This window comes from Platichthys flesus, chromosome 3 (assembly GCF_949316205.1).
Source record: "Platichthys flesus chromosome 3, fPlaFle2.1, whole genome shotgun sequence".
Taxonomy (NCBI): Eukaryota; Metazoa; Chordata; class Actinopteri; order Pleuronectiformes; family Pleuronectidae; genus Platichthys; species Platichthys flesus.
Genome location: NC_084947.1, coordinates 16096216 through 16121681, shown reverse-complemented (window position 1 = coordinate 16121681; position 25466 = coordinate 16096216). Strand labels below are relative to the sequence as shown.

At 41.5% G+C, this 25466-nt stretch overlaps 2 protein-coding genes and 4 non-coding genes across 6 annotated transcripts; 4 read left to right on the top strand and 2 right to left on the bottom strand.

The window, feature by feature from the left end:
- The first annotated feature begins 78 nt into the window (after positions 1-78).
- Positions 79-14358, top strand: skic3 (SKI3 subunit of superkiller complex). The gene is made up of 41 exons (XM_062382197.1): positions 79-187; positions 489-589; positions 736-879; positions 1473-1564; positions 1688-1763; positions 1851-1997; positions 2118-2216; positions 2327-2435; positions 2613-2753; positions 2878-2976; positions 3247-3371; positions 3592-3678; positions 3875-3978; positions 4650-4776; positions 4922-5101; positions 5208-5332; positions 5412-5662; positions 5780-5882; positions 6012-6194; positions 6305-6452; positions 6537-6615; positions 6701-6762; positions 6852-6908; positions 6992-7060; positions 7160-7234; positions 7493-7634; positions 7742-7835; positions 8112-8189; positions 8288-8412; positions 8496-8619; positions 9097-9321; positions 9934-10006; positions 10139-10192; positions 10408-10519; positions 10865-10993; positions 11072-11196; positions 11349-11513; positions 12030-12182; positions 13115-13245; positions 13777-13906; positions 14059-14358. Exons 2-41 carry the CDS (start codon positions 500-502, stop codon positions 14131-14133), a joined length of 4707 nt encoding a protein of 1568 aa, XP_062238181.1. The 5' UTR covers positions 79-187; positions 489-499; the 3' UTR covers positions 14134-14358.
- Positions 14359-14747: 389 nt separating this feature from the next.
- trnai-aau (transfer RNA isoleucine (anticodon AAU)) lies at positions 14748-14821 on the top strand. The gene has a single exon. It is a non-coding gene; the product is annotated as a tRNA-Ile (tRNA).
- Positions 14822-15044: 223 nt separating this feature from the next.
- Positions 15045-15118, top strand: trnai-aau (transfer RNA isoleucine (anticodon AAU)). Its single transcript has one exon. It is a non-coding gene; the product is annotated as a tRNA-Ile (tRNA).
- Positions 15119-17712: 2594 nt separating this feature from the next.
- LOC133950913 (5S ribosomal RNA) lies at positions 17713-17831 on the bottom strand. The gene has a single exon (XR_009920437.1). It is a non-coding gene; the product is annotated as a 5S ribosomal RNA (ribosomal RNA).
- Positions 17832-20523: 2692 nt separating this feature from the next.
- On the bottom strand, positions 20524-23975 carry gig2p (grass carp reovirus (GCRV)-induced gene 2p). The gene is made up of 2 exons (XM_062379510.1): positions 23899-23975; positions 20524-21869 (listed from the first exon to the last, which is right to left on the bottom strand). Exon 2 carries the CDS (start codon positions 21816-21818, stop codon positions 21156-21158), a length of 663 nt encoding a protein of 220 aa, XP_062235494.1. The 5' UTR covers positions 21819-21869; positions 23899-23975; the 3' UTR covers positions 20524-21155.
- On the top strand, positions 22677-22750 carry trnai-aau (transfer RNA isoleucine (anticodon AAU)). Its single transcript has one exon. It is a non-coding gene; the product is annotated as a tRNA-Ile (tRNA).
- Positions 23976-25466: the final 1491 nt, after the last annotated feature.

Below are 25466 nucleotides of genomic sequence, written 5' to 3'. Positions count from 1 at the left end.
TTTCGTCCTGCCTGTTGCTGCCTTTATTTTGAAAATCCAATGTAGGCGCGGATTCTTTTCTTTCACTTCCGTGTTAGCGAATGTGAAGCTGCGGTCCAGTTTGTCAACAACACAGCGGATGGCACCAACTTTTATTCACATTGACTAAACTGACACGGGGAACAGCGAACTGGACCAACTCAACACAGTGAGTATTTGTCAGTTATGGGTTTAATTAAGCTAAAGTACGTTGTTTATACTCCCTGACAAGCCAATAGCTAATGCTAAATTGTATCGGCTAACTCAATTAGCTTTGTGAAGTCCCTTGTCAACTTTTAATTCAGGCACAAAAGCGTAGCTAGCGTTTGTAACATATTGTAATCCAAATAAATAGTGTCAGCGGTAATGAGCTTCGTTTATTCATTAGGACACTTGGGAAGTTGCAGGTGCACCCGGCTGTGAAGCTAATAATCAGCCAAGTTAATGTTCTGGACTCATTTTGTTTTCAGGTGACCACAAGATGTCCAGTAAAGAAGTGAAAGCGGAGCTGAAAAGTGCAAGAGAGGCCATTAAAAAAAAAGAGTACAAAGATGCTCTGAGACACTGTAAGGTAAGATAACTGAGGTACTGGGGGAAAGAAGGTATTTACACAAGATCTGAGCTGTGTGCATCTGTTATGTGCAATCTGTGCTACTCAATGACACTGCAAAGCTCATGTTGTATGCTTGACTTTGTTGTCCGTAATATGGCTTTTAGGCTGTTTTGAAACTGGAGAAGAATAATTATAATGCCTGGGTGTTCATCGGCCTGGCAGCCAGTGAACTGGAGCAACCAGATCAGTCCCAGTCAGCGTATAAGAAGGCAGCGGAGCTGGAGCCTGAGCAGCTACTGGCATGGCAGGTAAGATGTGTATGTGTAGTGGTAACTGCTTACAGGACTCCTTGTTTTTAAGAGCAATTCATTCATTCGTAATGTCTTTTATGGTTTGAGTTGAAACGACAAGGGCAGCACCTACCTCCACCAAGGTCTAACAGTCCACATTTATTTCCACTAGATCCAGATTTGTATCTGGATCTGCCACAAAGTGCCCACACAGGTCACTATGCGTCTCCTAAAGCCAGATTTTTTCCCCGTCAAGATCCATGAATGATTATCTGAAAATCAATGAAAATTCCCTATTCCACAATGTTAAAGAAAGTCAAAATCTTGAAAAAAGCTCCTGGATCCGTATCAAAATGTAATGGGTTCTTTCCTGACCCATAACACATTCTTCCACTAGATTTCGATGAAATACATTCTGTAGTTTTTTGCACAATCCTGCTATCTAGCAAATGCAGACATAACCATAACCTCCTTGGTGGAGGTAATTACAGCAGTGAAATTACAGCCGGGTGCCATAGCACAGTGGCAATGGCCTTAAAAAGTGTTTTGTTCTGCCAGAGGATGTTGCATTTAATGCTATTTGTCATGTCTACAATGTGTTTGTGCTTTAGGGCTTAGCTAATCTTTATGACAAGACGGATCAGTGGGATTTCAAAGTTGAGCTACCCAACATTTATCAAAAGCTTGTTGATCTATACGCCAGGTAAGATGTTTAATCAGTACATGTGTCTAATAATTTTATAAAAAATGATAATGATTTCTTTAGTATTTACCTCTAAAGGTTCTAACTAGTTTTAATACATGTCACCGTTTTGTGCATTGACAGCTCGGACAAAAAGAAATGTTACGAGGTGATCCAAAAGTTGTCAGATATTTATCTGTCTGACAAAGAATATTTAAAGGTATGTGACTGAAAATATATGGTCAACAATAATTGAAAGTTAGTGTGTTGCTTTTTGCACATTTTAATGTATTGTATGTGCGGATAGCTGGCAAAGGTTTCGCTGCAGCTCATTCAGCTGAAAGAGGAAGAAGCTGTGGACAAGACAGAGTTACTGCAGCTGTGGCAGGAGATGATCAGGCTCCTCTCAGACGGCATTAATGAGAGAGAGCAGGACAATGAAACACAGCAGCATGTAAGATTTCCCCAAATGGGATTTTAAACCCCCAAACTTTAGCATATCCCTTTGTGCAACTCACTGCAGTACATATCTGCTATTTGGTAATTGTATTGTTTGTTTGTTTGACGCCAACAGTTAATCACAGCTTTTGAGAACACCATTATTCTGGTGGACCCTGTACCAGGAGAGAAACACAAGAAGATCTCAGCCGACTTTATTAACTGCCTCTCTAAAGTAAGCACACACTCTCTTATTCCAGAAATCGTGTCAATGTTCTATGTTCTGTACAACAATTGAATTTAATAATTTAATTGTGACTCACCTTGATTCTGCTCCTACTTTAGCTGCCGCAAGAAGAAAACAAATTGAAAAAGGCTTGTGAGTCCATGCTGATTCACTACCCCAACCAAAGTTACCCTCTTGAGGTCCTTTGTTCGCATTACCTCAAAACAGGTACAATAATTTGAATATGTATAATGTGCTTTCTATTTGGAATTTATCATCAAAATATGTGCTTTGTTTTATTTCCAGTAAGTTAAACTTTAAGGCATTGAGGAGAATAATTGAATTAAACAGGAAATGCATGATAGGAAATGTTAGTTTTAACATGTGGTATATTTCAATTTGAAGGTATCCTGAATGATGATACAATTAGCTGCTTCTCCCGGCTCCTGGATCTGGCCCCTGACTCTGGGTTGGGTCACTTGGGTCTTGGCACTAAAGCACTTCAGGAAGGAAGATATACTGACGCCATAAAGGACCTTTCACAAGGTTAGTTTGATCTGAGACCCAGAGTGATTACTGTGCTCTTGCACTTCATGAGAAACTCTGTGATTCAGAATGACAGTGATAGTTGATGATAACTCTGCACAATCTATCTCCTCTGCTTTATTAGGGTTGAAGAAGAAGAGCTGTAACACAGGATGGCACAGTCTGGCTGAAGCTCAGTTTAAAGTACACAGATACTCGGACAGTGCTGCTTCATGCTGCCAAGGTTTGTGAAGTCAGCTGTATAGCACAAAAATGTTTGTAAAGACTCAGATACTGAATGAAAGTAAAACATAAGGAACAATACAAATTATACTAAAGAAAAGATATTGTTATTAATGTGCAATATGTTAAATGTACATTCCATACAGTGTTTTTGCTGAGCTACTCTGCATCACCCAAAGTGAACAAGAAACTCCCACGAGTAAAGGATTTTGTCAGTCTCTAAAAACCCTTGCCCTCCTCTTAACTTCATTGTTCATATATTTTTTTTTAGGTCTGGCGACGTGTGTTTCTGGAGACAAGGAGCTGAAGGTCAAACTGCTGAGGTTGAAACTGGAGACTTCTGTCAGAAGTGGAGGAGAGAAGGCTGCAGATGATGCTTTGGACACCTTTTCACAAGTAAAGTGATTAATACTTATTTGTTTGTACTACAATTTTTATTAAAAAAATAACTAACTAGGTATTAAGTAATTCAGTAGTTTATAGATTTAGGGATTAAGGTTTTTATTTAGTCTTGGTTTAATATGATTATATTTAGCTATTTTAAACATGTGTTTAAAGGGCGACAGAACATCCAAGAAAATGTCATGTCTATGTTTGTTTTTATTTGATTTTTCAGATTCCAGATGCTGTAAAAGACCAAGTTCTCGTTGCCCTTAAAGGACGTGCATACTTGAACAAAGGACAGATTGATCAAGCACTTAAGGTTGACCGACTGAATTCTGTCCATGAAACTGTCACTTCTACTTTATGATGAACATAAGAAACAAAATAATTTAGCAACTAATTCAATCAAAACCTATTCAACCAAAGATATGAATGTCTCATCCCATTGATGAATATGTATCTTGTATTCGATAGAGGATTAAAAAGTATAACCTAAACAATTATATCTTCCATAGGTATCATCAGAGCTTGTGGCCTCCAACCCAAACCTGGACCAGGGTTTAGCTCTGAGAGGACTGGTGCATTCAGCTGAAGGTCAGCATCAGCTGGCAGAGCAGAGGTAAGACCTGTCTTTTGTCTTTATCTGTGTGCATGTCTTATAGTGGTGAATATGTGAATATGCACTGACTCAAATTTGTATGAAAAAATATTTTTTCCGCTGTTCCTTGTTCGATCTCCAATAGCCTTTGCAAAGCTTCACGCACTGAACCTTTCCTCTTTCCCTTTCTCTCCCACCCCTCACACCTTTCCTATTCCCCAAAACAAACCCCTCAATGACAACCTCCAAACAATAATGTATATAACAACAGATGTATAACATCTACCTGTGTGTGTTTTTCTGTATATAAAATAAATTGTTCTTAGTTCTATCAATTATAACATTGTCGTTGTTTTTTTCTTTCTGTATTTAAATATGTCACAAGATGACAATAAAAGTTCACCTTTCGTTAATCACTGTGGTGATGAGTTGAGTCTTCTTAAAGAGCACTGGGTCCACACCAGTGCTCCCTTCACATACATTGTTATCATTTACTATTAATTAATATGAATAAATACAGCGACCTGTTACACATATTGTTTCCTCCAGGTAACCAGAACTCTGATGTCTCTCAAATACACTGTTTAACACCATTGTGCGATTTTTTTTTTTTTAAGCATTTCCCAATATTACATCTGTGGCCCTGCATTTGCATGATGCACTGATGTAATGTTTCTTGCACTCCATTGCAGTTTCCTGAAGGCAGCTTCCCTGAGCCCAAACTGTGCAGAGTACTATTTTTTGCTGGGACAACTTTACTGGGACATGGGAGAAGAGACCCGTAAAGACAGAGGCAAAGCTCAAACACACTTGCTAAAGGTTGGTACAGCTATAACATGATCTGTTCAAGTGTACATGAACTTGTCCAAAAATGATTGTGAAAAAATGTTACCATATCTTTTTTTATTAACAGTTGTAGTGTTGAATGATATCTTATTTTGAAAGTTCCACTTTTACATTTCAGGCAGCAAAGATAGATCCACACCTCGGCTGTGTTTTTCGCTACCTTGGGCATTACTACAGGGAGATAGCTACCGATCGTGGTCGTGCACGAGGCTGTTATAAGAAGGCCTTTGAGTTGGACAATGAGGATTCTGAGTCTGGAAGTGCCTCAGTGGATCTCAGTATGGAGCAGGAGGACATGGTGAGTGGCCTTGGTGGTTAGAAAAGCCAGTTGTCTGAGTTGTCAGGTGTGCTGTTGGTACTTTCTTGTTGTATTTGTGTAAAGGCATCCTTCCTTAATGCCACAGGACACTGCCTTAGCAACACTGGAGTCAGTGATCGAGAAAGCCACTCCCGGTTCAGCTAAATGGGCCTGGATGAGACGAGGCCTTTACTACCTGAAGGTTGGGGAGCATCAACAGGCCGTCTCTGAGTAAGGATTTAAAAAAATGATATTTGTCCAGATGTTTTATCTTTAGGAACGTTATTGACCCTTCAGTCAATGTTTGCAGTCTTCAGGCAGCTCTGAGAGCAGACCCAGACGACTGGGTGTGCTGGGAGTGTTTAGGCGAAGCCTACCTAAACCGCCGGAGCTTCACGGCTGCGCTGAAGGCCTTTGGTAAGGCCCATCAACTTCAGCCCTCTTCCATCTACAGTGTTTACCAGGCTGCTGCGATCAAACAGACCCTGGGCAAGTTCAAAGAGGCGGCCGCAGAGTACTTACAGATCACAGCACAGCAGGACTATGTTCCTGCTCTTAAAGGTTGGTATTTGTTTCACTCTACCCTAAAAATGGGTGTAGTGTTTTGCTTATTTTTGCATATATCTGTTATGATATCTATTCAAAGCTTAAATTTGATGTGTATGGTCTGTTTTGAAGGACTCGGGGAGTGCCAGCTGTCTCTGGCAAAATGTTTGTTGGAGGACTGCAGAGATGGGGGAGCCATTGACCTCATTCAGCAAGCTATTAAGAACCTCTTCAGGTGTTTATTCAGCTTCCAAACCTTCATATACAATAATGTTTAGTCTTTGATCAACTACATTGCTTTATCACTCACATTGAGATGTCTTATAGTTCCTTTGTCCATCCTTTTCAATTTCTATGCTCACAGAGCCGTGGAGCTGCGTCCAGGCCTGTCCTGCTTGTGGAAGCTGCTGGGAGATGCCTGCACTGCAGTCAGCAGTGTTTCAACAAACAGAGCACAAGTTATTGTGCCCGCCCTGTTGGCTGGTTTAGACCCCAACTCAGGGAGCCATGTGCTGAACCAGGCCCAGACACTCAAGGTCGGCGAGAGGTATGTTCACAAACGAGGAACAGAAGTTGAAAAGTATTTGAATTATTATCTGTTGCTCTTTCGTATAGTTTCGACCCCTGTTGATCAATCATATGAATTGTTGTCTACAGGTGCTATGCTCATGCTTTGAAGCTGACGTCTGAAGCCCCCAGCCTTTGGTATGACTTAGGACTCAACTATTATCACCAGGTTAAACTGCCAATTTCTTCAGAAGGAGACCAGAGCTCCCAATCTCAGGTCCTAGAGAAAGCCCAGCAGGTAATTCACTGGATCCTTCACTGCAATTTTGCATTGTTTGTTTCCAGGGGTGGTCTCAAAAGATATATTTTTTTCTCTTGTCAGTGTTTTAAGAAGGCCATCATGATGGACTGTGAGAACCATAGCTACTGGAATGGCCTGGGGGTGATTTCCATGAACAAAGGTAACAGTATTTCTTTTCATTTTTGTAAAAACAAAAGGTATAATTAATACAACTGACTTAAATTGATTGTGTCTCATCACATCAGGTCTTGAAAACCTTGCTCTGGCTCAACATTGCTTCATCAAGTCCATACAAGTTGAGCCAAATGTAGGTACAGCACCTTTGGTCCGGTTGACGAAAATAATTATCAGAAACATATTCTGTTGTTTATTACTAAACTTAATATTTCATTCCAGAATGTGGTTGCCTGGACAAACCTTGGGACCCTCTATTTGAAGAAGGACAATATAGAGGTTTGTGCAAGTGTGCTATATTCTTGGCATTATAATATAATGGCAGATAATTTTAAATGTAATCTCTGATCTTATCGTCTTAGCTCGCACACGAGGCCTTCAAGATTGCTCAGTCCTTGGAGCCACTGTATGTCAACTGCTGGATTGGACAGGTACTGAACCCCACCCTAGCATATGTTAAGGTGAAGTCCGTAAGTTACCTCTTTGACTGTATCCGTCTGAATGTGTCTAACTCTTTCCCATCCCCCTAGGCGCTGATAGCAGAGAGAGTGGGAAGCTACGACACCATGGATCTTTTCAGGCACACCACTGAACTCAGTACACATGTGTGTGACCTTCTAAACACCCTGGGATTGCTATTGTTATATCCACTAATTGGCTGGATAATTGTTTATTCCAGGCTCCATTCTGCCTCAGTCATTATGCTTAATGTTCTTTTCTAAACCTTTTGTGTGAAGGAATTAGTGATGAAACTATGATGTAACAGAAAGCTGATTTTCTTTGCCACCTCACAATTTGCCAGACTCTGTTTCCATTTGTTCTCTGGTTCATCATAATCATGTCCCTCAATCTTTCCCCTGCAGGTGGAGGGAGTTAAAGGTTATGCCTTCTGGGTATGTTCCACCTTGCTAGATAAGAGCAACAGAGACTCTGAACTGTACCGCTACAACATAGTCCAGATGAACGCCATCTCTGCTGCTCAGGTGGTTCTCTGCAAGTACACAGGTACACAATCTCTCTCTGATGATCCTGCAGGATCTACAGATACCTCAGTTTTATTTGGGAAATGTGTTAGAGATGGATGTGTAAGGTTTCTCTTGTGCTCCTCTCAGAGAGGATCCAGTCTGACCCTGAAGCCTTCATTATGCTGGGATATCTGAATGAGCATCTGCAGCTGAAGAGACAGGCCTTACAGGCTTACCAAAGGTGTGTCTGAATTACACTCACTGAAGGTTTGTGCTGCATGCGAAAGTCTGCATAGTGTGTTACCTAGCACACATGGGTGGATGACAACTTTTTCATCACAAGGACCAAAGCGGACTTCAGTGGACTGTCTGACATGGAAACTATGAACATATGAGACTGAACACAGAGAAAACAATTTATATATATACAGAATATGTTTCTTTTATATTTATGAATAAGAAACACATTTTATTACAAAATTGCTTAGAATTTACAAATGTAATTATCTTCCCTCAGAGCTGTTGAACTACTGAAGGCCACTTCCTCGGCAGAAGAACTGGCTTTTGCTCTGGGCAGCTATGGCCGCGCTCTGTGGTAACAACCAGCTTCCTCATTACCATTAACCATCTTAGAAAATACTGAAGGAATTCCTCAAACTCAACTTTGTATGTCCCACTGTGTTTTTTGTGCAGCACCTCAGGCCACTGGGATGATGCGGTGCATGTTTATAATTCCACTCCACTGCAGGAGCTCAGCGATCTGACTGGGTTGGCTCTGGCCTACTGGAGAGCAGGACTCATTCCAGAGAGCACCAACGGTGAGCACTGATCAATGCATTGAAATTAGACATCATATATTTGTTTGAGTGATCGTGAATGATCAGTTGTGTTTGCACTGCAGCATATGAGCGTGCCTTGGCTGTGGCGTCCAGTGAGAAGGAGAAAGCTTACATCCTGACAGCTCTGGCCCTGCTGCAGCACCGGCAGGGCAACCTGGACTCAGCCAAGACTCTGCTGTTTAAATGGTGAGAGTGCACTGTTGGTTCCTGTCCACCAAATACAACTATGTTTTACTCAACTTTCCTCATTTTCTGTCCAGGCCAATATAAAACAAACTTGAAACTTTCGAGCAATTTTTATTTTATTTCTCAGAAATGGTTTGTTATTGTGGTTATTTTGAGGAATAGGCAATGCAATTTAGAGGAAGATATATTTCTTCATTTTAAAGTTAAAATGGTATTTCTGTTTCAGTCAGGGATTTTTCAATTGCTTATGGCCAAACAGTATGGGCCTCACAAGCTGTAATGCCAGAATACCACATTTTAAAGACAAAAACTTTTGGAAGACAAGATATTTATATCAGTATTGTATAAATATGCTGGTTCCTCAGACCATTTGATTGTGTAAAGGAAATGCTTTTAAAACAAAAATTGTTGTAAACTGCTTTAACACCTGATCATAAAGTGTGATTCATGTACACTACTTGCTTTCTGTCTCCACAGCTCAATGTTAAAGGAGCCCATCTCCGAGTCTCTGCTGTGTTTATGTGCCCTCGGGTTGGTCCACGGTGATGTTACGCTAGCTGCTGCCGCCCTGACCGAGCTGCTGAAGCAAGGTTCAGCCACTGGGAGTGTTGTAGAGCAGCGTTGTTTACTCACCTGCACCTTGCTGGCCCTGAAGGGCAACTACAGTGCAGTGCAAAGAGAGGCCTCCAGAGCTGTACACAGGTAAACCGTTTGTTTTGGATTGTTCAGAGCACTTCAGGGCACTCCACTGATGTGTTGTACCCTTCAACCGCACACACTTTGATTTTGGAAGAAGACCACTTAAATTGTAAAGAAATTCACAATGAGGAACATTTTTACCTTTTCGCACTTTGGTTCACGAGTTTTGATGACGATTCCACAGAAGACACACGTTTATTTGTCTGATGGCCTGAGTCACTTTACAGTCGTTCATAGTTTCAGGTCAGTTTTATGTAGGAATTTTGCAGTTTCTACAAATCAGCTGCAGATTTTTGCTTTGAAACTAGAATCAGAAATACTTCATTTATCGTGGATTAAAAATTGAATTCCGTTGCATTTGCTACAACAAAGAATAGAGTTTATAGAATGTATGCAGACTAAGAATTATAATTAAGAGAAATCTAAATGAGAAGTATGTTGTGTATGTTTGTATATTGTATAAAACAGTATATACAAAAACTAAGTGGGTATTGTAGATACATTATAATAAATTATGGGTTATATGTGGTTAAAAAAAAAAAAGTCACTTTTTCTATTGAAATCTTAGTGAAAGAGTGAACACACCACAACTTAGTATTTTCTGTCTTATTATAGCAATCCTGGAAACCCCTCGCTGTGGGCGCTGCTGTCCAGAGTGATACCACAATACTATCCCAGGAAGGCAAATGTAAGCATCTACCCACACACAATTATCGCACACATCCCCAGCTATGACCCAGGAAATAGAGTACACTCAAATAAGTAACTGAGGAGCTTTATTCTAGAACTGAAGTGGAGTTTTGCTTTCTGTGTGTTTTAGGGTGGAGCAGTGGCTGGTCACGTTGCCTGTCTCTCCAGTATGACCCAAGGAAAGGTACAAATATCCCAGTAGTGTCTCGTTATCTGCTTTGTCCTGTTGATCTATTCTAGTACCTCACAGTCATTCATTTAATCATTGTTCCATACTTCTGCTCAAATTCGATCATGGTTAATCTATTGCACATTGTCAATTTTTCAACGTGTTCCTTCAGTGTCTTTGCCATGGAGCTTGTAAGTTGAATTTCAGTGATTCGAATTGTGTCCCTGCAGAGGGCGCTGTTGTACAGTGGGGTGAACCAGCTGGCTAGCGGAAGACACTCAGGAGAGGACGTTCACAGGAATGCGCTGAAAACTATGCAGAGAGCTGTGCTGCTCTGTCCCGGTAGACATGCGCATGAATACACACACAACCACACAACAAAGACTTTCAACTACCTCCCATACAAACGCATATAAAAAGAAGATGTATTGGAAAACAAACTGGTAATGAAGAAAAGTCATGAAAAACTCATTGTCTGTTAATTAATTTGTATAAATTCTGTAATTTATAGGCTATATAATAAAATATTTTGTTTGTAACTCTACTGCGAGAACCTGTTAATATTCAGAACAATGAGGTTTTGCCAGGACACTCAAGCTTGTTTATCTTTATCAGAGTGATAATTTGCACCTACCATGAAAGAAATACTATAAAACATCTGCATGATACTTCTCTCAATTGTTTCAGATGATCCATCAGCATGGGCGGGATTAATGGCTGCCTGTCACACAGAAAACACAGCCTGCTATCTCTCAGGTGCTGCTCCCTGCAGACAAGGGCTGGAGAAAACCCTCATGTCAGTGGTTTCTGAGAAAGGTTTGTAAATTGGTGTGTGTCCTTGTATGTCTGTGCGTGTGTTTGTGAATGTGTAACTGACAGCTTTCTCTGCCTCAGTGCGTAGTGTGGAGGAGATAGAGCGCCCTCTAGCCCAGTCTCTGGAGGGTTGGGTACTACAACAGGCAGTGACTGGTCTCATGTTAGGGGGACAGCTGGAGCAAGCAGAAGCCCTCTGCTCACAGGTTGGACACAGACACACACACATCCTCAACATTATTTAGTGATTCACTTTAGACTTCATGTAATCACCAGTTTTATTCATGTAGCTTGCGTGTGATGACTCTTTCCTTTCACTTGCGTGTTTCTTATGCTGCGTCTCCTTTTTTTCTCCAAGGTCCTAAATGTTTCACCAGAACACCCAGCAGTGATGCTGTCACTGAGACAGGTGCAGTGTCAGCGCCTCCTTGTGGCCGATGGCGGTAATGTCCTCCCAGACTCAGTTCTGGAGCAGCTTAGCAACACGGTGATGCTGAACCGCACCAACCTCGGGGCATGGCATGTAAGTGGGCACTCAGTCTTTTAAGATGATATGAAAGCACTTTGTGTTGCTGTGAATTACTGATGAGCTGTTATTTGTTTCATTTCAAGGACCTGTTGGTTTTAGTGGCACAGGATTTGAAACAGTCTTTCACATCGTTCACACAAGCATGTGATGGTAAAAAAAACAATCAACCATGGTTGTGTCAGTCCAGGAGTGGCATTTGTGTAAACCTTCAGGCCATGTTGTATAGAAATCATCAAACTATTATTAAGTCAATGAGGCAGTGGATTATTTCTCATTGGCTTGCAGATTAAAGCCCATGAATGACTTAGAGAAGATTGTTTTATTTTGTATTCTTTCTTTCCTCCCCCCTCCTCTAACACTTCCTAATCTCACCTTGCCTCTTTCAACCTCATCTATGCCCCTCTTCCTTCACCTCTCGTATTCTCTCTCCAACCCGTTCCTCTGTGAATCACCCGTCCTCACCTCTACTCCCACTCATCACGGCTTACCCTGTCCTTCTCCTCCTCTCAGTGGCTAGCTGAGGTGTATCGTGGGCAGGGTCTGCTGGTGCAGGCGGTTATGGCTTACAGGCAGAGTCTGCAGCTTGCCTTACAGCTCGGCCTGCACAGCGGCCAGGTGGCCAGCCTCCTCCGATTGGCCCTGCTAGCTCTAGAACCTTGTATGGTGAGTCTCTGCACCAGATATAACATGAATCTAGATCTATAACATTCCCTATCTGACTTTGATAAGGTACTACTGTTACTGCACTGTAATAAATACTGTTATAATTTTTTTCTGTGCAACACCATGACTACAAAACTGATCATTTCAGACAGTACAAATCTAACTGAATTGCACAATGTAAGTTAAAATAGTAGAGATGTTCTGAAACCACTTTTTTTCCCGCCTTGTCGATGCGTGGCACATTGGCTGACACCAAATACCATCCATCATCTGTGCATTTGAATAAAAAACAACACGCATAATGCATTTAACAGCTGTTTGCCAGTAACCCTGTTTGGAAGTGATGATGCAAACAGAATGTGATATCCATAAAAAGAAAATCGCTGTTTTATTTGGTTGAAACTAATGTACTTTATATACAGCATCGAGGCATATACGATGCTGGTGTCTGCAACAAAACATCTCTTTAAAAAATGATGCAGCTAGTAGTGTTTTGAAATGGTGACGGACTGATTTACATATTCCTCCACACTCACATACAGGAAGCCAGAGGCAGCTCCTGTCTATATTCCTGTTATGTATGCAGAAACAAAGTAGAGGAATATTGAGCAGAAATGGCAAGGTCAGCAGCCAGGACCAAGTTGAAATAAAAGCATGACAAGAAGCTTCCTTTGTGATTTAACTAGAGCGAATTTGGTTCATAATCCACTGCCCACATGGCAGAAAATCCCATCCGAATCCCTCATTCTTTGTAATTTAAACTAATTCTGTTAATTCATCAGCCACTGCTCCCATGAAAGCAGTTACACAGGTGTTAATGCACATAGTTGGCAAACAATACAGATAAAAGCGTTTTAAAATCAGTCCAGTAGCTGAATCAAACATCATTGAAAATGTTTCAGCTAGTTATTCTGTGTGATCTGTCCTCTCAGGCAGGGGCCCCAGGAAACGAGTGGAAGGACCTGGTAGTAGAAGCCACGACTGAGGTTTTGAAGCTGGGCTCATCCCCTGTGGCTAGCCTCTTCCAGGCCCTGCTCCAGTATGTGACCAAGATGGCAGCTAGGTCAGTGCCTCTCACAGTATTCGGTCTCCTGGGCTGCAGGTGGTATGTAAACACTCATGCAAGCTGCAGGCGGCTGTATCTGTCTTGCTTTGTATGCAAGTGTTTATTTGCACTGACTATTTGCAATATATAATCTAGAGTGATCAAGTAAGGATTCAGAAACTTCAAATGCATGGCTAAATGTCTGAGCTGGAAAAAACCTTTTCCTGGTCTCACCACCTCATGGGCCAGGAAGCTCCATTAAAGGGATAGTTCACAGAAACATGAAGTGTGTGTGGTGTGTTTCCGGTGTGTGTGTGTGTGAGAACACAAGCGCAGCTCCTAGGAGGCAATCAGAACTTAAAACTTAGAGTGCTTCATTTAACAGAGGCTAAAGAGAACACATATGCTTGTAAAGAATTGGGTAAGTTCTTTAAGATCCCGCAGGAACAACTCTGTGACTAAATTAATCACATTATCAATTTATAGTAGAAAATACTGCTGACAACCAGATGTTATACCTTTGGCCCATTTCTGATTGGTCTTCTGCAGGGAAACGAGACGGTTGCTGGAGAGGCTGGTGTACGCTTCCTCTCAAGACCTGCCAGTGACGGTGGTGCAGGTGGCCAGCTGGTACTTTCTCAGACACCTGTATGCCAAAAATGACCCGGAGCTGATTAATGTGAGCACACAACTGCCTCATACACACACTCACACCGGATAGCAGAAACATATTCCAATGTCATATCACGACTCCGGTAGAAACTGACAGCACATGCAAATGGCGAAAGTGAAACTGGTCACTTGTCTTCTTACTCCTAATTTTATTTGCAGGTGCTCTTGCAACATGCCAAAATGAAGGGAGATCAGAGACTGTTGGAATTCAATTCACTCCTGGCCTCGTCCTGAGTTTTGCAAACCCACAAATGCATCTCAATGAAGTCCTGTTGCATTATGGGGCTTTATTCTCTGAACTAATCATGAGTCTGATATCATAAATAGGACATTAACTAGCTTGACGGGATTCTTTTGTTGTACATTATACATTGTTCAGAAAACCCACTCATAGTTTTTCGAAATGTAACCAACCTCCACCTTCAGGCTGAAATAAAGGTATTCTGCTCAACTTCTAAAGATTGTCTTACCTTGATTGCATGTGATCCCACACATGCCGATCTGACACTTTATAGACATTTTACTTACTGCACCAATTATAACTATTCATTTGTGGAAGACAGAGAAACTTTGAGGCTTGCCTTGTTTTAATGTTACATTATGCAAACGATGGATTTAAACTTTAATTCACCTCTGTATCAATCTCTAAAAATAAGTTTAAAAAAGTCTTGATAAATTTGTTTCCAAACCGTACCCTTTGTGTGTTTTCACATACAGTCCTCTTTAATTATCCAAACTGATGTACTTTTCCTGCAGGGTTCTGTTTCATTAAACCTGATTGTCACAGAGAAACAGTTATTTTCTATCGGGTGTTTGGTTTTCTTTGTATGACATCTTGTAGTACATGTGGCCGGTTAGCTCAGCTGGTTAGAGCGTGGTGCTAATAACGCCAAGGTCGCGGGTTCGATCCCCGTACTGGCCATTAACAAGTTTATTTTCAATAATCATCACTCACAGGTAAATACATGTAATTAATACCCTATTTAGACACACGCAGAATATACTGTGTGGCATTTTCTCTTCAGCATAATTTTAAAAGTTCAACAATTTTACTTTCGTCAGAAGTTTTGTATTCAAGCGCTTTGTGATTCTCTTTAACTTTCTGATCAGTAGGTGATGGTTTGATGATGTCACGTGAATTTTATGGCCGGTTAGCTCAGCTGGTTAGAGCGTGGTGCTAATAACGCCAAGGTCGCGGGTTCGATCCCCGTACTGGCCATGTACTTATCAGAATCAGAAGTATTTTATTGCCAAGTAGGTTTACACCTACCAGGAATTTGCTTTGGTTGTTGGTGCTTACAATGAACATAGAAACATAAAACACAATAAATACAACATACATAGGAAAAGCAATAAAAAATAGAAAACCAGTATATATTTACTCACTGTATACTTCTTATTTACTCACTTTTTTCCAATATTTATACAAAGTAGCATTTATTTGACATAAACATTTCTGAATAAAAATATATGAAAGATAAAAGATATGAAAAGTGAATTAAAATGCAAAATGCAAAACAGTTTACAGTGTCCGATTGCAATATGCAATGTAATACAGTATAATATAATATGAGATAATGTGTTAATTTATTAATTCAACACATCCTTGAGGTGTGGGGGTGGAATAAAAGTCTGAGTCAGGTGGGGGTCCCGGGCCTTGTTGATGAGGCCAACGGCAGCTGGGAAGAAGCTGGTCTTGTGGCGTGCGGTTTTGGTACTGATGGACCGCAGCCTCCTGCCCGAGGGAAGAGCCTCAAAGAGTTTGTGACCCGGGTGGGAAGGATCAGCCACAATCTTGCCTGCACGCCTCAGGGACCTCGAGGCAAACAGGTCCTGTAGGGATGGCAGATTGCAGCCGATTACCTTCTCAGCAGAACGGATGATACGATGCAGCCTCCTTTTGTCGTTAGCGGTGGCAGCAGCGAACCAGATGGTGATGGAGGAGGTGAGGATGGACTCGATGATGCAGGCGTAGAAGTGCACCATCATTGACTTCGGCAGGTTGAATTTCTTCAGCTGCCGCAGGAAGAACATCCTCTGTTGCCCTCTTTTGGTGATGGAGCTGATGTTCAGCTCCCATTTGAGGTCCTGGGAGATGATGGTGCCCAGGAAGCGGAAGGACTCCGCAGTGACAACTTGGGCGTCTCTCAGGGTGATGGGGGTGTGTGGGGCTGGGTTCCTTCTGAAGTCCACAACCATCTCCACTGTTTTCAGCGCGTTGAGCTCCAGGTTGTTCTGGTCACACCAGGTCACCAGATGGTCAATCTCCCACCTGTAGGCGGACTCGTCCCCATCAGAGATGAGCCCAATGAGGGTGGTGTCATCCGCGAACTTCAGGAGTTTGACGGACTGGTGACTGGAGGTGCAGCTGTTGGTATACAGGGAGAAGAGAAGAGGGGAAAGAACACAGCCTTGAGGGGAACCGGTGCTAATAGATCTGAATTCAGAGACATACTTACCCAGCCTCACGCGTTGCCTCCTGTCAGACAGGAAGTCTGTGATCCACCTGCAGGTGGAGTCAGGCACACTCAGCTGGGAGAGCTTCTCCTGCAGCAGATTCGGGATTATAGTGTTGAAGGCAGAGCTGAAGTCCACAAACAGGATCCTGGCGTAGGTTCCTGAGGAGTCCAGGTGCTGGAGGATGAAGTGAAGGGCCATGTTGACTGCATCGTCTACAGACCTGTTGGCTCTTTAGGCAAACTGCAGGGGGTCCAGGAGAGGGTCAGTGATGGCTTTGAGGTGGAACAGCACGAGGCGCTCAAATGCCTTCATCACCACAGAGGTCAGGGCGACGGGTCTGTAATCGTTGAGTCCAGCGATCTTGGTTTTTTTGGGGACAGGGATGATGGTGGAGGTCTTGAAGCAGGCTGGTATGTGCCATGTCTCCAGTGAGGTGTCTCCTATATTTGTTGATAAATATGGGTATCTTCAATAAAAGCGCAGTGCAACATTTACTGAGTCGTGTGAATTAAAATCCAGAGGGCAGGTTCCCCGTGTTGCATTAGACTTAAGTCAGATCTACCAGCACAATATTCACTCTCACCATAAATATGGAGGACCATACATGACTTAAGTATAAATAAATACAGAAATAAATACAGAAATGTATAAATAAATGTCTTAAAAATATTTCAACATTTATTTATTTATTCCCTGATTTATTTTTCAATTTCAGTGTCCTTATGCTAACGAGAAAGGCGGGTCACAAGAGTGTAATGATCCAGCCCTACTACTTCTGCCTCTCAATGCTGACTGGTGTCCAGTAGCTGTTTGCAGCGTTGAGCCAGTTCACACTTAAAATGAACTAGTTCAAGTTCAGAGGGTTAGTTAAGGTTATTTTTTATTGGGATGATTTAGCTGTCAGTAGTCCTGACTGTGAGCGCCACGTCTCGTGTTCTACTGAGCACAAGGAGCGAGCCGAGAGGAGGAGGAGGAAACAGAAACTCCAGCTCGGTACAAACCACCTGCAGCCTCTGCTCTGATCATGAAGCCACTGATCTCTGAGCAGATGTGACCAGAGAAACTCTGTGTTTTCACTGTTTCCACTGTTCCACAGAGTCACTAACCGGCTGTTTCACGGTGACGAGCTCAGGTCTCAGTCACTGCCTGTGTCTCTGAGCGAGTGTGTGGCACAGCGCATGAAAAGAGTAGTGGTTGGAATGTCAAAAGTCGTTGGAATGTTCACTCTCTTCCTTTAGTGATGATGTGTGTGTTCCATATCCATGGTTTCTTTGATGGCCAGTCTTTCCTGCTCTTTCTCCTGGGAAGCAGCACCAACAGCCGCCTCTGCTGGTTGCAAAGAAAATTGGAAAAAGCTTACAGTACCTGGTATTCCCAGGTGGTGTCCTATCCAAGTACTAACCAGGCCCGACCCTGCTTAGCTTCCGAGATCGGACGAAATCGGGCGTGTTCAGGGTGGTATGGCGATAAGCAAAGGAACTGTGCCACAATACCTCATTTATACATGTGAACCACCACTATCATGATTACTATTGTTGCTTTGTGACCATTGAAGCTGGGTTTTATTGTTATTTAATGTTAAGGAAATAGAAGCTCAAAGTGCAATTTTGTCACAATATTGCAAGAAAAAAACTAATTTTTAATAATTTCCATCAGTGATAATCTCACGGTTTCATACACTGTTTCCTGTTTTAATGGTGAGTAAACTCGCTGCTCTTTCATCCTTCTCTCCAAATATGACATTTTGAGAATGATATGTTACTATTACATGACTAAAGCAGTGGTGTGAATGTCAAAAGTCATTTGAATGTTCACTCTCTTCCTTCAGTGATGATGTGTGTGTTCTATATCCTTCGTTTCTTTTTAATTGGGCATCAGGTTTTTCAAAGAATTAAAACAATCTAATATATTTTCATTATAGTTATAACAAATACCATCTTTTTTAAGGTTTTCACAGGATTCACCCTGATGAATTTAATGCATTACGGTTTAACATTCCATTTAATAGGGAATTTGAATGTTAATGTTATTGTATTCCCGAGCATTATTATTATTATTGTACTGAAGGGAGGATGAAAGCTCACTGGGAACTATCATTTAAGACGACACATTTCAAGTATATATCAGCTTATATTGTGTAAATAAGCAAAGTAAATAGAAACAAAAACTGCAGCAGGTGATATACCTATTTTTCTGTACATCCCCAAGAACTTTTTGACTGTATACAGATGCACACACAGGCAGACAAAATTGTAAGCTGTAAAAAACAATAATCCAGGACGATGTTTGGCTTGCCTGTCCACAGAGCCACGGGTGGTGACATCAGCAAATGTCCCTACTATGCTGCCTAAATGAGTAGGTTTTTATACTTCTCTTTGTATGCATCATGCTGCTAGGAGGAATTGTTGTGAGTTTGTTAAGGTTTGATTTTCTCTTTGTTGTGCATCCAGCGGCGTCGAGTGGAACGGCATATGCCGGTCAACTCGCCATGGCCGTACTCCGACACCCAGCGGGACAAGTTCTGTTTGAGACCTGGATCGCTGCTCAGGCTGGATTCGCTGCATGGTATCTGATGTGATCCCACCTCCTGCCTGTCATTCTGCTGCTGAGAGAGGGAGAGGGAGAGAGGGAGAGGGAGAGAGGGAGAGGGAGGAGAAACATTGAGGGAAGGCGAATAAGGAGATTGGGACCATTTCATAGTTTAATACAAACATTCTTTAGGGGTCCAAGCTAATTCAATATTGCACATTGCAAAAGAGGGACCCTGACTGGAAATATACTTGGTTTTATTGGACTATTAGCACATCCACTCCATCCATCTCTGATGTTCTTCCTTCATGTGTTGTTTCTCCGCTTCCTTTGGACCATCCCTCCATTTTATGTCCCTTCAGAGTGTCTGGTCGTACCTCAAAACCTCCTGGAGCTGTTTGCTGATATTGGCACAGGAGCACATTGTGTGAATAGTTTGATTTTATAATTTTTTTCAACTTTACTTGAAATTACTTTTTGATGCGACCCATGTAAAAGCTGTGAATGGCTATACAGCTGACAATGATACACAAGTACAGTTCTTTTTAATTCTTTGCTTTGGGATTTTAAGCTATATAAGGATTAAGGTGTAAACAGAGACAGTTTCTCAGTTTGAGAAGGAAATTCTCATGTGACTATGCAGTATTCTTTCATTAGCAAATCAGGACAACAGCTGGAGTGCAGCTGTTTGGTCACAGCCATGGAAACGTAAGTAATGATACTGATGTGTTATGTATTCTCGTTTCTCAGGTTTGTGCTGCAGAAAGATTGCAATATAGTATGTTGGGCATGGACTGACAGCTACTGGACACCAGTCAGCATTGAGAGGCAGAAGTAGTAGGAATGGATCATTACACTCCTGCGACCAATCCTGAATGAGACTGCGGTTAGGCCCGCCTTTCTCATTAGCATAAGGACACTGAAATCGAAAAATAAATCAGGGAATAAATAAATAAATGTGCAAATATATTTAAGACATTTATTTATTTATTTCCTTTTTTATTCATGTATTAATTTATTTATTTCTCTATTCATTTGTACATTTATTTATTTATTCATACTTAAGTCATGTATGGTCCTCCACATATAAAGTGCTCACTGCTTTCTTATGTGTGCAGAGCATGGAGAGGGTGAAACAGCTTTCCAGAAAGCTCCACACTTTCCACAACTATCCCTCACACAAACACTGATGGGGCTTCTCATTCGTCTCTACTCTGTTATTTGCTTGTTGAGATCAGAACACTGACAACAGCTAATGAGGCAAACATCTAACATATATGTGTGTGTATATATAAATGCTTTGCCATGTGATTTCATGCTGTCTTGTATCTAGTATTTCTGAAATACCAAAATACAGTAGTTTATTTTGATACACTTACAATTATGGTATTTTATTCTAATATACGTTTGGATGTATCTTTGCCTATCCCATTGTCTACACTGGCTTCTCAGTATTTAACAACAACCTTAACTGCAAACATCTTCTCTTATCTTTTTGTGTGTCCCTTTGAAAACCACTAAAGTCAGATTCACTCCACACAATCCTGCAACTGCATCAGCAGGAAATCCCGAAGCTGCAGACAGACAGCAGCTCTGAGTGAGCGACACGTTTTACATATGTTACATAAGGTAGTGTTGAGTAATGTCATATTTTATTATCACATCAACTGGCAGACAGAGAAAAAGTATTGCTGCTTTACAAACAGTTTTTCAACTTGAGGAACAAATTCATTATGGGTGATGATCGGACAGTATAAAACCTGTGCACAAGAAATCAGCAATGCACATCATAGTAAAGATATGTTTACCATAAACTGTTAATGCAGAGATTTACAGACTCTGACAAATCTGGACGTCTATATGAATCAGAATCAGAATCAGAATTCTTTTTATTGCCATGTATATTTGCACATATAGGAAATTGCCTTGGTGTGGTTGGTACACTGTACAAACAACAATATAAAAACAACAACAATATCGACCAACAATATATACAGTAAGAGAGTTATGTGCGGTTACGTGAATGTATATAATGAAAAGGCATCACAGTACGTGGGGATGTTACATGTTTTTGCGGATCTGTGACCTGCCCACTGAGGAAAGACAATGTTACTGGGATGACCGGTGGGTAACCTGATGCTGTGAGGTGACTAAAGGTGCTTGAAAGGTGAAGATTGTATATTGTTGTGTGTTGATCTGATTGTGTTTCCTGTCAGTACAACTCTGCCGTGTTTCTCATGCCAAAACTCGTCCCGGGCCTGCTGGTTTTATTTCACTGGGCAGAAATGCTTGGACATGAGAATGCAGATTTGTTTCCCGCAGTTCCAGCACTGCTGCTCGATGTGCTGGGATCCCTGCTGGGTCGTCCTCTTACACAGTGAGCACCCGTCTGGAGCACTGCCACCACCTCCGCGTGTGGAGCTCCTCGCCACAAGCTGTTGAAGCTCCTTCTCGATGGTGCCGTTCGGGGCCTTTGCGATGCACACCACCTTCACCCTTTTGGGGTCGAACACACAATCCTCCTCTAGGCCGCTGGGCACAGACTTCATGTTGCAGTTAGGGGGCACCCAGGCGGTGTCGTAGCCCTGTGTGCTCCAGGTGAGCTGCAGAGGGTGTTTGTCCTTGTCTATGCGCTTGACATGGCCGACCCGCACCAGGACCTCAAGGACCACACGGTTTCCATTGGAACTCCCCTTAGGATAACTGGATGCCTTCAACAAACTGCGACTGACATACACGCCCTTCCCCAGCATGCCACTGGCTGACTGTTTGAAACCATTGGCAATGATGAGCCGTGCACTTGCAACGCTGGTCCCGTGGTACATGGTGTAAACGCCCTGGTCCTGTGGCTTCTGAGATGTTTTCAGCAGCACACCAGTGAAGGAAGCGCCGTCGTCGACCACCTCCCAGCCAGAGAAATCCACAGGCATCGTGATGGAGGATTAAAGGGAGCTGTTCAAGTCCGGTAGAGATCTGCAACTCTGTGAGAGACGAGGACACACATGTCACCGTGTTATAGCAGATTTGAGGGGGGGGATGTAACATTTCTTAACAGAGTACAACTACAATGAGACATTAGGTAAGAGGTTCTTAGTTTTTCCTGCCTATCACCCCTTTGGAAGAAGAAGGACTCATCTCCTGAAATCTAAGTACAAATGGACCTGCACTGCCCCAGTCACATCTGGCTCCGCAATGTACCCTCTGTTCTCAGGTTCACTCTGTTCTCGACACCAGCCACTTCCAGAACATACTTTATCAGCTACCTATCAAAAATACAACCGACATATTAAACTTATGTAAACACTTAGAAAAGATGCTGAGGCTTTCTGATCAGCAGGTATCCTTTGGATGATTTCAATGGCTTTTGTCTTGACAACTATGTTTCCAAACCTTACCCTTTGTGTGTTTTCAAATACAGTCCTCTTTAATGATCCAAACTGATAAACCTTTCCTGAAGAACCAAGAATCATCAAACTTGATTGTCACTGAAGAACAGTTATTTGCTATCGTTTTTTCCCCCCCCCGTTTTTAATCGAGTGACGTCATTGTACTGTTTATGGCCGGTTAGCTCAGCTGGTTTATTATTTTCAACTCACATAAAGTACATGTAGTTAATGTCCTCTTAAGACAAACGCAAACTATACTGTGTGGCATTTTCTGTTCATTATAATTTTAAAAGTTCAACAATTTTACTTTCGTCAGTCGTTTTGTATTAAAGCTCTTTGTGATGTTCTTTCACTTTCTGATAAGTAGGACAAGTAATAATGACGTCACCATTTACTTTTCATGGCCGGTTAGCTCAGTTGGTTAGAGCGTGGTGCTAATAACGCCAAGGTCGCGGGTTCGATCCCCGTACTGGCCATAATTTATTTGTTCCCTCTCATATATTTAATGATATGTACATGTTACTGATATCCTCAATCAAAGCGCAGTGTAACATTTACTGTGTCATATTAATTAAATCTAGATCAGCAACTGACGGAGGTTTTATTGTGCAGCCACCAGAGGGCAAATTCTCTGTGTTGCATTAGACTTAAGTAAGATCTACCAGCGCAATATTCACTCCCACCATAAAGTGCTGACTGCTTTATTATGTGTGCAGAGCATGGAGAGAGAGAAACAGCTTTCCAGAAAGCTCCACACTTTCCCTGGAGGCCTGCTGCAACAAAATTTATCCCTCACAAAAACCCTGCTAAAACCATTTTAACATTTAAACATATTTTTATTTCATCATAAAAATGAAAACCGATGGGGATTCTCATTCGTCTCTACTCTGTTATCTGCTTGTTGAGATCAGAATATTGATAAACAGCTAATGAGGCAAAAATCGGACATGTATGTGTGTTTATACATAAATGCTTTGCAATGGGATTTCATGCTGTCTTGGAAAAGTATTTTAAAGTATTTTTGAAATACAGTAGTTTAGTTTGATACACTTGCAGCATTATTTACAAACTCTATTTGTTGTTCTGTCAATTTCAATTTCTGATCATTGGGAAGATTTAAATTGACGTCACTGCTCTGCTGTATGGCCGGTTAGCTCAGCTGGTTAGATCCCCGTACTGGCCAATACTTCGTTTATTAACAGTTTCCATCATTTACATGGAAACACATGTATTCCTCTGTAAAAACACGTAGACTACACTATTTGGCATTTACTTAATGGTATTTATTAATATACATCTACATCACAAATCAGTCAGCTTGTATCTCCTGTGTTGCAATAGACTTTGGTTTTAGGATCATTTATAAGATCTACCTACTGATGCACGATATTCCCTGACAGCACAAAGTGATCACTGCTCTATTATGTGTGAAGAGCATAGAGAGTTTTCCAGGAAGTTGAAAACTTTCACTTTCACCTGCTGCAACAAACTGTATCCCCACCCGGCTAAAACCAATTTTCAAACCCAGCAACTTTTGAAAACACCACTTTTCTGTCAAGCGACTTATTCAATAAAAACCGGATTGTTTCTCTTTAACAGACCGCTGAGAGGAGATCAACCTTACCGTCGATGCGGGGCCGTTCTGTCTGCCACCGTCAGTCAATTTTACTTTCTGATCAGTAGCTTTCGTTTTGACGTTGGGTTGATGTCACGGTTGTGTTTTCCATATTTCCCATTTTCCATATTTATTCCCGCTTCTATAATTGACATGAAAAATACATGTTCCTAATAACCTCAATAAATACACACAGAATAAATACTTTGTGTAACATTTACTGTGTAGTATGAATTATATCTACAGCTCCAACTGGGTGGAGTTTTTATTGTTCCGCCACCAGAGGGCAGGTTCCTCTACATGACGTTAATTTCATTCAGCAGATTTCATCCAGAGACTTACAATCAGTGCTTTATTGCGTTTTATGTTTCTATGTTCATTGTATGCACCAATAACCAGAGCAAATTCCTTGTAGGTGTAAACCTACTTGGCAATAAAATACTTCTGATTCTGATTCTACCATGAGGGTACAAACCCAGAACAACAAGAATCAAGAAAGCCAAACTACAAAGTGCTATAGGCAAGTGCCATATAAGTGCAACTAAATCACAACTTTTTATTATTTTTTAACTTTTAATTATTTTTATAATTGTTTCTATTAAAAAAAATGTTACTGTTGTGAATGTTATGATACTTGCTGATGTTCAACTGCCTCAGACAACTAGGCTGAAAACATTGTTTAACTTCGCTTGCCTCTAGAAATCCAAACTCAAGGCCTGGGTCGTGTAAATCCAACAACTTTTAGAAAACGCAATTTTTCTGTCAACCTGGGAAAAATAAGATTATTTGGAACACAGGCCTTTCCTCATACCCAACATACTCCACTGTACTGCTCTGTTGTAATCTCTAATCTTGTCTGTTTCCTCTAATTTTTCAATCTTGCTCATTTCTAAACACTCCTGTTTACTCTTTACATCAGATTTGTGCACTTAAATGAAAACTTAAAATAAATCAACCTTACCGTCAGCGAGGAGTTGTGATGTCTTCCTTATCAGTGACTGATGAAAATTTGGATTATCATTATTTTGAGTAGTTCTTATCACCGTCGTGTTCAGGTGCAAATTTGACCGATTAGATTTGTTTGTATTATGAGTTATTTGAAAAACTTGTGTTGCACTGGATCTACTTATGCCAATCAACATTTGGATGCCCCTCCTGCCCACTAGAGAGCAGCAGAGACATGTGGTCACGACACTGTCATACCATCTTAGCAGTGGCCCCCTCCGCCTCCAGCAGCACGTGAAAATGTTCTTATTCGACATGGAGTCTGTTTCCAACCAACTGGTAAACGTGAGTTCATTCCTCATTATCATCCCCTTCTCCTGGCTCCTGAGGGAAACATGCATTTTACACAGGGTCACCTGCTAACATGATCTGTGCGGCTTTTCATTGGATTTCAGCCAAAGACAATATAGGCCTGCAGTCAAATTCGGTGATCATGATTCAAAGCTGCTCAACGCGGCGGGAACGAAGACTTTAGTGAAGATCCTAGTATGCATTCACAGTGTGTCAATGTCAATATGCTGGACTCTCAGGGCCTCATAACTGACCTGGACCATTCAACACCTTGGGCCTAA

Bases quoted from the DNA above. Each gene is read 5' to 3' on its own strand.
- skic3 (XM_062382197.1), top strand. From the start codon at position 500: ATGTCCAGTAAAGAAGTGAAAGCGGAGCTGAAAAGTGCAAGAGAGGCC. The intron at 5,663-5,779 runs GTTGGTATTTGT...TCTGTTTTGAAG, and splicing joins CTATGTTCCTGCTCTTAAAG to GACTCGGGGAGTGCCAGCTG. The intron at 7,635-7,741 runs GTACACAATCTC...TGCTCCTCTCAG, and splicing joins GGTTCTCTGCAAGTACACAG to AGAGGATCCAGTCTGACCCT.
- gig2p (XM_062379510.1), bottom strand. From the start codon at position 21,818: ATGCCTGTGGATTTCTCTGGCTGGGAGGTGGTCGACGACGGCGCTTCC.